Source organism: Asparagus officinalis, chromosome 5 (assembly GCF_001876935.1).
Source record: "Asparagus officinalis chromosome 5, Aspof.V1, whole genome shotgun sequence".
In the NCBI taxonomy this organism is placed as follows: domain Eukaryota; kingdom Viridiplantae; phylum Streptophyta; class Magnoliopsida; order Asparagales; family Asparagaceae; genus Asparagus; species Asparagus officinalis.
The window spans coordinates 128,177,718-128,193,323 of NC_033798.1; the positions used below are offsets into that span (position 1 = coordinate 128,177,718).

At 36.7% G+C, this 15,606-nt stretch overlaps 2 protein-coding genes across 3 annotated transcripts in view; one reads left to right on the forward strand and one right to left on the reverse strand.

The window, feature by feature from the left end:
• The window catches only part of LOC109842595, a 4,459-nt gene extending 969 nt beyond the window's left edge, over positions 1-3,490 (forward strand). The window contains exons 2-3 of the mRNA XM_020411452.1: positions 5-118; positions 3,082-3,490. Of these exons, the coding sequence (XP_020267041.1) occupies positions 5-118; positions 3,082-3,170 (203 nt within the window). The 3' untranslated portion in view covers positions 3,171-3,490. The remainder of the gene's footprint in view (positions 1-4; positions 119-3,081) is intronic.
• LOC109841268 (nucleoid-associated protein At2g24020, chloroplastic) lies at positions 4,000-14,872 on the reverse strand. 2 transcript variants are annotated; one of them, XM_020410181.1, is made up of 8 exons: positions 14,721-14,872; positions 11,771-11,890; positions 11,687-11,700; positions 8,611-8,711; positions 8,477-8,516; positions 7,785-7,856; positions 4,421-4,477; positions 4,000-4,343 (listed from the first exon to the last, which is right to left on the reverse strand). In XM_020410181.1, exons 1-8 carry the CDS (start codon positions 14,812-14,814, stop codon positions 4,269-4,271), a joined length of 573 nt encoding a protein of 190 aa, XP_020265770.1. In that variant the 5' UTR covers positions 14,815-14,872; the 3' UTR covers positions 4,000-4,268. The 2 variants fall into 2 exon arrangements, with proteins under 2 accessions (XP_020265770.1, XP_020265771.1); XM_020410182.1 differs by lacking the exons at positions 11,687-11,700; positions 11,771-11,890; positions 14,721-14,872 and adding an exon at positions 11,617-11,665.

Genomic DNA, 15,606 nt, shown 5'->3' on the forward strand with positions numbered 1-15,606 from the left:
GGAGGATTTAGGGGTCGGATAGGGCACTACTTGTACAGCGGCGAAAAGAAGCACGTTTTCGGCGGCATCGTCATCATCGGAGCTATCTTCGGCCTCCCTTGGTTCTTCATGAGTCGAGGTAAAACCCTAAACCCTAAAAAACTTTATTCGAAAATCCCTAAAAAACTTTATTCGAACCCTAATATGGTAGATTGTATTATTCCTCCATCTTGTCGTCTGTTCTCCGTGATTCCCCTGAAATTTTGCTTCTTTTAGTATTTAATCGTAGAAATGTATTGTTCTATGTAAATTTCAGATAACATACTGTGAGATCCTTATGTTGAACCTACGCTGTGCAATTATAGACCTTGTTTTCTCCATTTTAAAAAGATTTCAATAGGTCTGTTTTAAATTGGAATTCTGTGTTGCTGTCTTCCCTAACTTCATCTGTTTGAGATTGCATCGGTCCAACGTAAATTCATATGTTTGTTAGATGCACATGAGTCAAGTTGAGCTTCAATTTATTTTTATATTTATGATTGTAATTAAAGGAAACTGTGTTTTTAAGAAATAGGTCAGTTAAGTTGGTCACTTGCCCATTTTTCGTATGAAGAATTGGTCACGTTGCGTTCGTCTAGGGGGGAGATTTGGGTAGCACTTAGCATGCGCATAATTTTTATCTAATAGCATTTCTTTGAGATGAGTGGAGACATATTACAGTTCAAGCAGGTTTCCTTGGTAGCACTTCACTCACCCTGATGGGGCTTCCACTGTATTTTCTTTATCTTGAGACTTTACTTTCACCCTTCCATTATGCTTTTCTGGTAAAAATTGATGAGTTATGGATTGGTTGTTAACACGGTCGAAGGCTTTCGACATTTGAACAACATTGCAATCATAAACAATTTAGAAGCTGAGGTTTGAAGTATTGGTTGATACCAGCATTTTAATCTTTGTTTTGAATCTTGTGATCATTTTTCTTTATCTTTTTTTTTTCCAAATCTTGAATTGGCAATTATGAGCTACTTTAACTTCTGGGCATGACCCTGTACTTGGAAAGGTTACATTTACCTCTTTATTTCTTTGTTCTGGCATGATATACATATGTACTTATTCATTCAAGATCTCTGATAGCTTTTTAATGATTTAATCATTATTTTGAGGCATCATAGCTATAAATACTTGAACTATAGAATCATTATTTTGAGGCATCATAGCTATAAATACTTGAACTATAGTTGCATGTCATGTGTCTGCTACAGGTCTTGCTTATTATTCACCTCTGTTATCAAATACTTGAACTATAGTTGCATGTCATGTGTCTGCTACAGGTCTTGCTTATTATTCACCTCTGTTATCGGTTCATGAAAACAGAAAATGATTTTCTAATTTTTTTATGTCATCATTATTTAATCAGCATAATTTTTCAATTCAATTGTGTGGGTCTGATCGAGTAGAATCTTTACTCTGTTCTCCTATGCATTGTGTACCATACTCCTCTACAGATCTAGTATATTATTTGCTCCTGCTGTTGTCTTTGAACAACCACTTCATGATGTTAGATTAATTTATTTCAAGCAAAACCAGTTTGGTTGCACAAGTTTGATCATTCAATCTTCACTTAAGGCTCTTGGTTTTGTTGTTCATTATGTCTGCCTTTTTCCTCCGTTTTTATGAACAAAAGCACCATGGATTTTCAGTCTGTCTGTTTTGATTGCTAATCAGCGAACTTTTCCAATTCAGCTGTGTACATGACAAAGTATAATCTTCATTCTGTATCTCATTCTTCTGTATATCACCTCCCTTCTACAGATCTGTTATTATTTCCTTGCTGTTGTTGTATGAACGACACCAGACACCATATGTTTTTGATCATTTATTTCAATTGTTACGTGGTAACTTCTCCGACGCACATCGGCTAATCTTATTGGACGTACTTACCTCTCTCAAAATGAAAATACCTTCTACTTTTTTTTTATTTTGCAACAAATGATCATAACCATGTATAACTTAAGCTCGCTTCCACGACAGTTATTGAATATTTCACTTGTATGATCTCTTATTCATCATTTTCCTTATTATGGTGTGTTTGGATGGAGGGTGGAGGATGGAAGGGGCAGGGAAATTTGGATTTAACCTTGTTTGGGAGTTCTATTAGGAGGGTAGAGGAGGGGAAGTTAGGGAAATTTTGTACTAAAATCTCCCCCCCAACACACACACACACACACACCAAAAAAAAAAAATTTGGGAGCTAAAGGAGGGGAACAGAACGGAAGGAAATTTTAACCTTCCTTCCCATCCCTTAGTGATCTCCCAAACAGGCCATAAGTATTCTGACATATAACTTGTAAATTTCATATAATCATAGCATAAAACTTTGTATCTGTTTTTCTGAAACATCACACAACTAAGGCATGTTTTAATACTGTTAAATTCTACTTCGATTGTTTGACAGTCCCAAAATGTCAAGCAAACTTTCTATCTAATGTTAGGATGGACCTTCAACCTGAATCCAAGTGGTAGACACTGTAGATGACCTGTGGCAGGTAACATCGTGATCCGAAACTACTTAAGAGTGAAGTTGTGCTGGCGTGTTTCATGGACTTCACCTGCTTTACATTTAACCATTACGCAAGCGTTTCCTGGTAATTGTTTTGGTAGTAGTTTGTACATCTTGATAAAAAAACCAGACTCATTCTTTCATCTTTAGCCACGCCATGGGTGCTAAATGAGATCTCATTCTGTTGATCATGCAGAGCCTAGACTCGAACTATATAATGAATGCTCATAGTTTAGATCGGGTGCCTGAGAGTAAATTTGAGGTGAATATGAGAAGTAGTCTTGCTTTAAGGCCGGTAGTTAGGCCTACAACCTATAAGAGGCAGATCTAGCTTAATGAATCAATTTTAATCTTATGCGATAAGAACTGAAACTTTAGTATTACCACCAGTTTGATGTACCTTGCAGTAATTTGGTAGGTCACATGTAAATTTGTTAAGCTTATTAATGAAAATTCAATTTTTTTTTGCTTTACCAAAATTTTTGTCACATTTTTACTTTTGTGTTGCTTATATAGCTTTGTGTTTTTTTGCATTTTCTTAGGATCAAAGCATCAATCTCATCAAGATTACATGGAGAAAGCTGACAAAGCAAGGCGAGAGAGGCTATCTTCAAGCCAACCATCTAAGTAGTTTGAGGAATCATGGAACCTTTTGATTCCCTGTTGCCTGTAGCACCCACTTGAGATTAAAGATGCATAGAAATGTATAAGCTAGCAAAATCTTGGTAATCACTTGAGCGTGAAGATGCATAGAAATGTATTAGCTAGCAGATCTTGGTAATTGACAGTGATGCTGATTTTGGGTAAACTAAGCAAAGTTTGTGTTCTTTTTCTTTTTATTGTTTCGGATCGGAGTTTTGATGTGTTTTAATTGCTGATGGAGATGGCAGCGAGTGATTCCTTGTGATATTTGTTTTGGAATAAGTTGGTGTAGGCTTGCTATGTCAACTATTTTATCCAGTTCTCATGTGACTTTGTATTGATAATCCTGTTTATTGGTAGTACAAGCGGTTTTTGCTTGGTCAAAACAAGTAGAGAATGCTTCTCTTACTGCCTTCAGCTATTTTATCATCATTATATTTATAGCTAAGAAAATGGGTGTAGATACTAATGTATTTCATAGTTCAATCCAATTCGTTGTTAGTGTGAGAAATCTTATGTTTGGCGGAACCTACCGGGGATCGTCAATTAGAATGGTCTAATTCATTATGGATTCTAGCATTGGATATTGTAAGAGTCACCATGAAGATGATGTTCGGTGCTTGTTTCTTCGCAATAATAGAGTCCAAAATGTGGTCATCTGTTCACAGTTCACTTTGAGAGATCAAAAGATAAAGGGAACAAAGTAAAATAAATAAAAATAAAATAAAATTTCCGAAAAAAAAAGAAATGAAAAAGAACCATTAGAGCCACATTAGGATTGGTACAAAGAATGATATGCATACGTACGGGGCTATATCGATGAAGGGGAAGCCTCAGCGGCCTTTCCCTGATATGAACGCAGAGAAAGAACTCAAAGAAAATTTTCGATACAGAAGTTTGTACAATTTGGTATAATTGATACGATAAAGCGATGAACAATCTATTCACCATCGTCAGTTAAGACTGCACTCAGGTCAGAAAAATGTTTTTACAAAGAGCTTAGGGAAGTGATAAATATGGTCACTACCTCCTCGTTTACAAAACTGAAGTGTATTTGTCGCCTAAATTGAAAAGATGCTGACCCCAATCACTTTAGCCCTTCATTCATGCTTGGTGGCATTCCGAGACTCTGGGCAAGAGTGCTCATTCTCTCTTTCATGGCCTGGAAGAAATAGATGTCATAATCTCAAAACAAATTACAAAGATCCCATTACTGTATCTAAAAGAATTGATTTTTACCTGTACACTCTTCTGATGAGCATCTTTGTAGGCTTCAGTTACCAGCAATGAAAGCTTCTGCAGAGAGAGATGCAGAAAGAGACAATGTTACGAAGGTGCAACGCAACAGTTCACAGGGTGTCATCTCAATTCCCACCTCCTCACAGAGAGTTATACAAGCACATTTCAATAATGTTGTTGGGTACGTTAATCCATGGTTTTCAATCAATCATTGGATTTAGGTTTGTTCAAGTGTCGAAAAATACTGTAAAGCTCTGTTACCTGGACTTCTGTTAGTCAGTACTTGTATTGAAACTAATTCAGCTTGCAGGATCTTTTCCGAAGGATTTAGTAGAAGACCAATTATCAAAGTAACTCTTACAATAATACTTGTAGTTTTTTCCTCCGAAAATAATACTTGTTAGTTTTTCGCAATCTTCAAATTCTGAGAAATGCTATGACATTTAGGATCATCTTATATGCCTGAGAATTGAGATTCTAGGTTGATCACCTGAGCATAAATTTGGATGGTGTAAACTCATTTGCAGTTTCTAGCATCTAGGTTCTTATAAAAGTAACTAAGCACTGATTAAGAAAAAGTAACTAGGCAGTAAACCCAACTAATTAAGCATGCTAAATCAGCATGCCCTTAGTGATAGCAAGGAACAAATGCAAGTACAATATCAGCCATGTTGGCTAGCTTTAGCTGGAGTATGGATGCAGAAAAAACATGGGTAGAAACAGGAAATTCATTTGTGGAAAACAGAACCAGAGCCCTAAAAACATAAAGAAAGAATGGAACACCTAACTATGGGAGACGGTAAAAGAAATTAAACTACATATTTAAATGTCACATACACTTGAATAGGTAGGGAAACAAACAATGAAGCAACCAAATGGAACAAAAAGAGTGAATAGAGTTTCCCAAAATCAAGTGGTACTAGCATAAAAGTTTCTTGCAACTTAAAATGCGACTTTGAACTGGTTTCTAAATTCTACCAGATCTGAGCAAGGTTAAAACATAAGAGGGTAATTGTCTGCATTGCCAACAGAATTGACATGAAGCTGGACCCACTTTATAAGATAAAATTTAGAATATGAAATGCTAATGTTGTATCACAGAATTTTACTATGTGTAAACTACTTCTGAGAAGGCAACACGTGTCTCAATTAAATAAACTTAAGCATCATAATATTAACCCGACCTGGGTCTTGCGAACGCCGACTACCCTTCTTAATGCATCTTGAGGTCCGAGACGAAAGGCCTCCTCCCTCGGACTCTCTCGAAGGACTGAGACGAAAGACGTCCTTGCTTAGACTCTCTCGAAGGACCGAGACGAAAGATGTCTTGCCTCGGACCCGACTACACATCTTGAATCACGGGAGAACCTATCTGCTTCGTCATCCCCAGCAATGTCAGCTAGTCACCGTCGCATTAAATGCATGGTCTGAGGCATCATTACTTCCCCGTCAAAGTCATAATGACTCATCAGACCACGCTAGCACTTCAGCTGTTTTGTCGGCACTGCGATAAACACGAGGATGACTCGAACCACCAGCTTCCGATGCGTGTAAAGCATCGGCTAACTAAGCCGACTGCGTGGACCCGGGCAAAGTTACTCAAATACCCTTTTTGGCTCACTATAAATATGCAAAGTGTCTACTGCATAGGGATACACTGTGCTCTACAACAAAAAAAATCTTGAAAGCTACTTTTTTTCATATATTCCTCTCCCTTAAGATCATCACGAACTTGATCATCGGAGGAACCACCGGAGAACCCAACTCCGATCTTTTAACATATCATGTGCAGGAATTTGTCTTCTACTCAGAGCAATCAGCTAAAAGGATTGAGGGACCCTAAGCTCTCCTAAATCCACTCTGATCCCCTCAATTACATTTCTAACATAAACAGCTAGCAATCAATTGCATTATCCTCAACTGATGGATAAAAGCCAATCTTGAAGCACACATTTATATCTGACATCTTGAATTAATGATGATCTAGGTAGCAGGGACACGGTTGCAGACACGGACACAAAAATGGACATAGGACACTACAAATTAGTAAAATGTAAGATATAAATAATATTATATTTAGATCATAATATATATATATATATAATATATATATATATATATATATAATATATATATATATATATAGTATATATATATATATATATGGGAGAAAGTGTTCCAAGGTGACGGCCTTAGGAAATGCATCTAATAGGACGCCTGTGACCAACATCACATGACTTAAGCATATATTGTGGATGATCACCGCTCCGTTGACTTGAATATACATATTCTAAAACCCAACACAATCCAAGTTTGGGGTGAACGCGCATCGTCAGTTTGACTCGCCGTCATCGTCGACTCAATGTGAAAAGTTCTATTCATTCAAAACGCTTAAAATTGATACGAGTGGATGAAGGGTCAAACCGATCAGGACGAGTTGACCCAACTTGGTGTGCTTGGGGTTTTAGAATATGGTAGCAGTCAAAGGTCAACGGAGGCGGATCAATACTACAATGTAGCCTCCAATGCATGTGATTATATCAGGGACTGCGTGACTTCAGATGATTATCTAAGGCGTCACCTTATGGAACACTTTTCCCTATATTATATAATATATATATATATATATATATATATATATAATATATAATATATATATATATATATATATATATATATAAGATAATTGGAGGTGAGCTGGCAAGCTCAACGTACCGCCCGTGAGCTGGCAAGTTGTAATGACATGTGAGCCCGCACACTGATGTGAACTAGATAGGGACTCACATGTCACTAGAACACTTGCAGGCTCACGGGGGGTAGGTGAGCCTGGCCAGCTCACCTCGCATTTATTCTCTCTCTCTCTCTCTCATCTCTCTCTATATATATATATATATATATATATATATATATATATATTATATATATATATATAATATATAATATATATATTAATATATATTATTATTATATATAAATATATAATATATATCAATTATAATTAATTTAATCGTAATATTGAATTAAAATACCTACAATATTTGTATGTTTCTTTCTATAATATAACAATTAAGAATCGAATTAAGTCAAACTACGAATAAGGTTTAACAATAAAACTTTAGTCTTGATCGCATGGGATAATAAATGGGTATCTTTCAAACATCTAAGTAATGGGTGTTAGTTTTCAGGTTTAAAAACCGATAGGTTTTGAACTCGATATTCCCAAAGAAACAGTCTAGGTTATAAGTAGTGGAGTAATCGGGTTTTGCTTTGAACCACACATGTCCATGGCGAACGCCGCGTCCAAGCAACCTAGATGATGATATAAGTGGTCATTGTGCTACAAAATGAAGAAAAGAGAATATACCTCAGGCCCAAGCTCCATGGCAGCCTCAGTGATTTCAGTACGTATAGGTTGTTGGTTTCCAGAAAGTGTAACCTAGCAAAAATGTCAGCAGAGCAGAGATGAATTCAAAACTTATTTTTCTTGAGAAACCAACAACTATTCGGGGAAAAGTCCAATAGGCCCTGAATAATTTTATTATGTGGTACCATGGTTGAAGAAAAATGCATTTAAATTTGCCAGAAGAAGAACAAGTAAATTAGATAACTGCATAAACTCCACGAGTAACTAAAGACCTTAAAAGTAATGGTAAAGTAACGTCCAGGTATCCATAATTGCAACATCCATACATAAATAACTGTAGTATTCCCATCCTTCATTTTATTTATTTATTTATCGTGAATAAGTTCGTGATTTGGTAAGTGGGGCTAGCACACTTTTTCTTCATAAAAACTGATAACAACTTGCTTTCTTGATAATGAAAAAGAAAGCAAAGGATACAAAGTCATAAACAATAACAAAGTTATATGATAAAAAATGTGAAAGCATATTGCATTGACTAAAGTAAAAAACTTACATTTTGGCAGATTGCGAAAAGATATTATGAAGAATATCAAATTTTAAACCATGACACAATGGTAGCAGTGCACCATGCAGACTAGTGCGACTCATTTTTAACTAAAATTAATGACAATATAAATAGTGATCAAATATACCTTGATTAGCTCGCCTTCACAGTAACCATCAAACTCAGCTCTGTCAAACAAAAGGAAACATAAACCTATGCTTAAGCTTTCATGAAAAGCACCAGGGAAATGATTCTTTAAACAATGATACAAATAAAGCATACGCTGCTAGTTCTTTCTGTACACGAACAGCTTCGACTTGGACCACCATTTGAGCTTTCTTAACAGTCTCATATAGATTTTGCATGTTTCCAAAAATCCCTGCCTACGACAAAACAAGATAACAAATCACATAGTCAACAGTTATTAAGAAACTTTTACTTGTGGATGCAGTAGTGTGGTTTAAGCAATAATACTGGGGTATTATACTTTAATAAATGATTATAAGTTCTTCGTGAGGAGAAGTGAGATGATTTTTTAGCTAGTTAAAACTCCGCTTAACAGAAGACCATTACCTGTCATGGAAATATATGCGTAGGAAAGGAAATAGGTGAGCTTAAAAAGAATACAAGGGCAGGTCCTGCTTGGATTATCAGCTGATTTATGTCAAGCTCTCTTTGAGTTTAATTTTGATGCTCCTTGGCACCAGTTAGGAAAGATCTTTCAATTGACACATGCAGGATGTATTGAAGTTCAATTTCCTCCAGTTCTGACTGAATTAGTTGATTTTTTATTTTAACATTTTATCTGATTGGTGTGACTGAGTAATTGGTTCTGACTGAATCAGTTGGATATTATCAGCTGGTTAATTCAAGCTTTCTTCGTGTTGCATTTTGATGCTTCTTATAAACAGTTAGGAAAGATCTTTCATTTGATTTACACAGGACAACTTAGATAGCACTTTCTTCCTGTTCTGACTGAATTAGTTGGTTTTTTATTTTAACAATTTATCTCATTGGTGTGAGTCCTAGGTTTCCCTTTCAAGTTTCATATGTAGACATAAACTTTTTAGTGTATAATATTAGGGTTAATTGCGAACACAACTGTTTGGTGGGAAAATTGAAAGAAGAAAATGGAGAATTGAATTTGTATTATTCTCTCTAACCGACTTAGAAAAGAATGATTTACAATTCTCTCAATGTAATATCTCTCTAACAAACTTAGAAAAAGAAATTACAATCTTCTTGTACCAGATTCCCGATTTACAAAAGAGAGAAAAATTGACGGAGATCATTCCCTTTGTTTAAAACTGGGTTCTTCTTGGTGTCGACGGGCTTTCAATCTTGTATCCCGTTGATGATCCGAACATTTCACTTCACTGGAACACGGTTTCTTCCTCTTGATTGATGTTGAGGAGGACTTGTGTGACAAGTTTAAACAGAACTCTTGATGAGTTTAGGAACTCAGTGCGAGTTTTAAACTCTGTAGAAGAGTTAATTTGAACCGAAAATCGGTTTTAAGCCAAGTACCAAAGCTCCTTGTTGTTGAAGAATGCTCTCGGTTGCTGAAGGATGGATGCCTATCTCCTTAGAAGATTTTCTGATCCAAAAATTCCAACCAGTCAAAAATCAAAATTTTTCGAGCCCTAAACTCGGTTGAGTTAGCTTGATATTTATAGAGGGATTTTGGATGTAACCACCCTTAATCCGCTTCTTAATGTGGGCTTAATTACCCTATTAATCGGGTGTAACCGCTCCCCAAATTGTGGGTGAAAAACGGTTTTTTGGAACCGTTTGAATCACGTTTGAATGGATCAAACGCGGGTCCTGCGTTGCTGGGTGTGAATCCTATGTTCGAACGCAGCGTTTGGAAGCTGCGTTAGCAACTGGATTTGAGTTGCGTCCGCGGCTGAATTTGAGCTGCGTCCGCGACTGAATTTGAGCTGCGTTGGTGGTTGATAACGCAGTGGTTGCGTTGCTTTGACTATGGAACGCGGTCACTTGTGTTTTATTTCTGGGATGCAGAGATGAGTTCTACGTCTTGGATTGAAGAGATCGTTGACTTGTAATCTCTTCTGTCAAAACATCGCAAAGATCATCGTTTTATAATCTTTACTTTAGCTCCTTAAAATGTGAGAGTTATCAGATTGTAACTCTCGCTGTTGATTGTGAAGACTGTTGAATCAGAGCTTTCATCGATTGTCGTGAAGGTCGTCGAATTATAATATTTCTCGATCTACGTGAAAATCTTCTAATTGTACCCTTCATTTGCTGATGTAAAAGTCATTTGATTGTAATTTTTATTGTTGAATTGTTAATATGGAAGTCGTCAAATTGTAACTTCCATTATCGGTGTTTGATGGTGATAAACTATCTATTGTGATTTTTTAGATAGCTTACAACAACCCCTTAGTGTTGTTGTTTTGAATGCCCCACTAGTTTAATTGTCGTAGATAGACCCTCTGAGTGAAGGCCCTTTGCCCTTTAACTCTTTTACCCTCAAAGAAAGTAAAATATGTTTATTGTTCTTTGACAAATAGACCCCGATTCAAAAGATTTCAAGTCAGTGGGTGCATCTGCAAAGAAAACAAAACTATAGGGTGTACTAAGTCTAAAACAACGATAGTACAGGGGGTCTATCTGCAATCGACCCATAATGGTAGAACCAAGCTTCACACAGATGAGAAATGATGAAACCTTCACATGAACACACGTACCTGACACACCACATTTCTGACCCCCACTAGTTTAATTGTTGTAGATAGACCCTCTGAGTGAAGGCCCTTTGACTCTTTTACCCTCAAAGAAAGTAAAATATGTTTATTGTTCTTTGACAAATAGACCCCGATTCAAAAGATTTCAAGTCAGTGGGTGCATCTGCAAAAAAACAAAACTATAGGGTGTACTAAGTCTAAAACAACGATAGTACAGTGGGTCTATCTGCAATCGACCCATAATGGTAGAACCAAGCTTCACACGGATGAGAAATGAAGAAACCTTCACATGAACACACGTACCTGACACACAACACATTTCCGACCCAATGTAGCCTAACAATAGAGTTTCTATGATATATAGGATGACACACAGCTTTAAGCTTTACATGTAAAGAAAAACATCAGCCTATAATGGATTTGTTTCATACTTCCTGAATCAAGGTATGGATAGCCACAATATTACCAATGTCAAAACATAGTACCAACAAAACAATTTCGTACAACAAGAAATAACAGAATGAAGAAAGTAATAGATTGAAACACTGATCGAGAAATAAAAGGTCTGTCTCCTTACCTTTTGTGGTGTATCGTCACTGTTCTCACTCTTCTCCTTCTTTCCTCCAAATAAAGGTCTGTCTCCTTACCTTTTGTGGTGTATCGTCACTGTTCTCACTCTTCTCCTTCTTTCCTCCAAATAAACTAAATACTTGAAGAGGCTTCCTCAGTATCGTCACTGTTCTCACTCTTCTCCTTCTTTCCTCCAAATAAACTAAATACTTGAAGAGGCTTCCTCATATGAGCTCTTTTGTTATATGTCCATAATGAAGATGGTGTGACTTTCAGTTGACCTGAAAGAATATCAAACACAACAATGTATGTGCAGAGAATAACTAAGAATGGATGGAAAGATAAAATGGAATTTTAAGTCACAAATTGATCGTTTCCATAACCAACAACCAATAGATTTACCTATCGATCACAACGTAACATAAAAATTATATACTATTCTGTATTATTTCAGAGAAGTTGATACCAGAATAGTGTTCTAATTGTTAGCCAAGTGTAAGTTAGATATTTAGAGAATATCCATCCAAATGAATCATGCACGGAACAAGCAAGATGCATGTATTTTGAACAGGCCCGGTTCTGGGGCTGTGCAGAGTGTGCGATCGCACAGGGCCCCCTGAGATTGGGGGCCCCAAAATTTTTTTAAGTCGTCACTCCTCAAATCCCGCGAATCACTCTCTCGTGCTTCCCCCATTGATTCCCTCAAATCCCGCTCCTCAGTCCTCATCAAAAGAAAACTCATCTCCTAGACTCCTTCAATTCCCAGATCCCTCCCTCCTCGTCTTCCCCAACACTCCTCCCAAGTCCCAACTCCCCTGTCCCCTCTTGCTCAGCCCCAAGCCTCCTCCGCTCAACGCCCGCGAGTCCGCGACCGCACCGCCTCGAGTCGCTGTCTCGACCTCCGCCCGAGCCCGCACCGCACAAGTCACAACCCTACCTCACCGCCCTCCGAGGCTCCGACCAACTCCCCGCCAAGCTCCCCTCAGCTCAGGGCCTCAGGCGGTTCGCTATTTATACCCGCCCCTCCGCCCTCGTGATTCACCGACCAAAGAATTCCAAAGCGAGAAATAAAAATCACATTTCCCCCCCTCCTCTCAAGATCTTGAATCTTGATCCGATCCAAGGTAATCTTTTTCTTAGTTTTCATTACTAGATTGTTGTTTCCATTGCGATTCTTGTAGAGTTTCACTTAATGCTTAATTTGCTCGAGGAATTTGGGAATAATTTTCAATAGAATCCAATTTGGGCCTCTTTTGAAGCTTTTTGTGGGTTAACTTCAAAAGGAAAATGTGGGAATTTTTTCATTAATAGATTGTTGTTTCCATAAGTAGCAGTAGAAACAAATAGTTTTCATCTTATTCTTATAAATAAATATAGAGGGCTCAATGATGGCAAGCTCTACAAAAAATTGAGAGCAGACGGCACATGACCAAAATAAGCTTGCTTAATCAAAACAAAAACATTTATTGCAACAGTTCTATAGTTGTCATACGTAGCTTAATGAGGATTAGATGAAAGCAGGAATCATAGAGAGGAAGGTCGTCAAGAAGAACAAATCAGGAACAAATGAATTCATTTGCATCACAAAGAAATGGAAGTTCACTGTTTACAAAGAAATGACAGAACTTTGTCCCTGGTTCCAGCAGAATTTCTTGATGCTGTCACATTTATAATTTATAAGTACATGTAAAATTGAGCATTTTGCTGAGTTTTCACAAAAACATTTCAGAAAGATTTGATGTGATATCCCATCTTTGTAATCTTCTAATGTAGAACCTGACATGGGCATCATTTTTTTCTTTGTTTTTTTCAGTGAATTTGATAAAGCGAAAATGGCTGACATGGGTGAAAGATCATTTCAAGGTGAGTTCTTCAAGTTCTCTCTACTTCATTAGGTTTTTTGAGGATTATAGAGAAGTTGGGCTCACACAAGCTATGACAATTGCTAAAGAAATTGGTACTGAAATGAAAATTGATTCTGTATTTCAATTAAAACGTCAAATCTGTAGAAAAAGACAATTTGATGAGAACGTTAATGAGGAGACAACACAATCAACTGAAGAATCTTTTAGAATCAATTATTTTTTGTATATTGTAGATCAAGTCATTGGTTAACTAAAGAAAAGGTTTGAACAATATAAAGTATATGAAGAAATTTATTAATATTTTGTATATAGAGAATGACCATGTGTTTACTTTTCGCACAGGGCCCCTAAAATCTCAGAACCGGCCCTAATTTTGAATTATGGAAGCATGGAGAGATTGCATGCTCACATGCTCATATGCGCAAGATACAGAACTTACCTATACATATCCATGAGAAAAGGAATACAAGCATAGGTCATTAAGTGTAAAAACAAATGGGAACGACTATGTAAATCCGTTAAAATAAATTCAAATTGTTCAAGGATGAGATAACACTCCCCGAAGGTCAAGTTCATAAGCAACGAAACAAGAATGCCAGGGTAGACTAAGAAGCATCTTGGTTCAAAAGGCATTTTTTGCCTCAAAGAATGGGCAACTCCTTGTCACAGAATATCAAAACTTAGCTAAAATGCTGAATGGCTTGCATTTTGCAGACAAGACAATTGACTCTTTCAAAAACAAGACCCAACTTTAAAAAATAAAATAGAATAAAAAATAAACCACAAATATCGTAACCTTCCAAAATCTTATGGTTCAAAGTATCCATGACACGTCACAAGCTTCCATTATCCAAATAGGGGGAAAAAACTACTAGTTCGATCTTTATTTGGGTATAAATTGACCTAAACAAGTAGTATTCAGCCAATCATAACAGCAAAAAACATCAAGCTATAACGTCAACAAATAACATTCAAGCTGCATATATAATTCGGCAAGAAATAACTATTAACTAAAACCATTTCTAACCTACAAATTTCATAGATTTTTAGTGTTTAGAGCCTGAATGTTGAAGGGTTACGTAATTCTTTGCAAAAAATTCATGCCTTAATCGAACAAAACAGGGCAAAATGTCATTTTTACTACGAATTTTGCATCTGCGTAGAAGAAAATAATCAAAGAAAACAGAAAAAAAAAAGTGAAATCCGAAGGCAAAAGCCCTAGTTCGAAGTAAAGGGGTTTACTTACAAGAGGAAGCGGAGGAAGAAAAGCTAGGGTTTTTGCTATGATTTGAGATGAGAATGCTCGACAGTTGACCAGTTGAGGAAGAAACAGACGCCATTGGAGAGAATTGGAAGCTCGGGGTGAAGATAGAACGAATTTATAGCTGGGATTTCTACTGCCCGACTGACTGCGGCTGAGTGTTTTAAATGACGATAGTACCCTTCTTAAATAATACCCTAAAGTTTCGATAACATCGCGCTTAAATACCCTGTTTTGTTTTAAAACTGAGCAAAGAAGATATCCCGACGTATTTAAGTGTCTCAAATAAATACTCTAAATTTTAAAATATTGCACTTTGGTGTCTTTTTCTTGTTTGTCCAATGTTGCACATTACTGTTCTCTTATTTACCCAATATGGCTTGTATGTACCCTTAGGGCTTGTTTGGATTGAGGGGAATAAGGGTGAAGGGAAGTTAGGGGAACCATTCACCTTATTTGGGAACATTTAGGAGGTGAAGTTATTCACCCTAATTCCCCTTGGTTCACCCCCTAATAGTATAAAATTTGTTACCCCCCAAATTGGGGTGTAACCAAGGGGAAGGGAACTCCCTTCCCTTCCCTTCCATTCTCTCACCTAGTTTCCCTTAACTTCCCTTAACCCCATTGAAATCCAAACACACCCTTAGTTTATAAATGACCTCACTTAATTATCATAAAGTTCTTAAAAGTTTTACTTTAGTACTCTTTGTTATGTGATGTTTTTGGATAGGTACAGTAAAGTTAATGTCATCTGGTTTTTTTTTATGAGGCACTCATCTATAACACTTAAGTACTTTGGGGCATTTTTTACTTGGTTTAAATTAGTGGTCGTTTTAATGTAAGGTTAGTGAAACTTTAGGGTATTTAATGG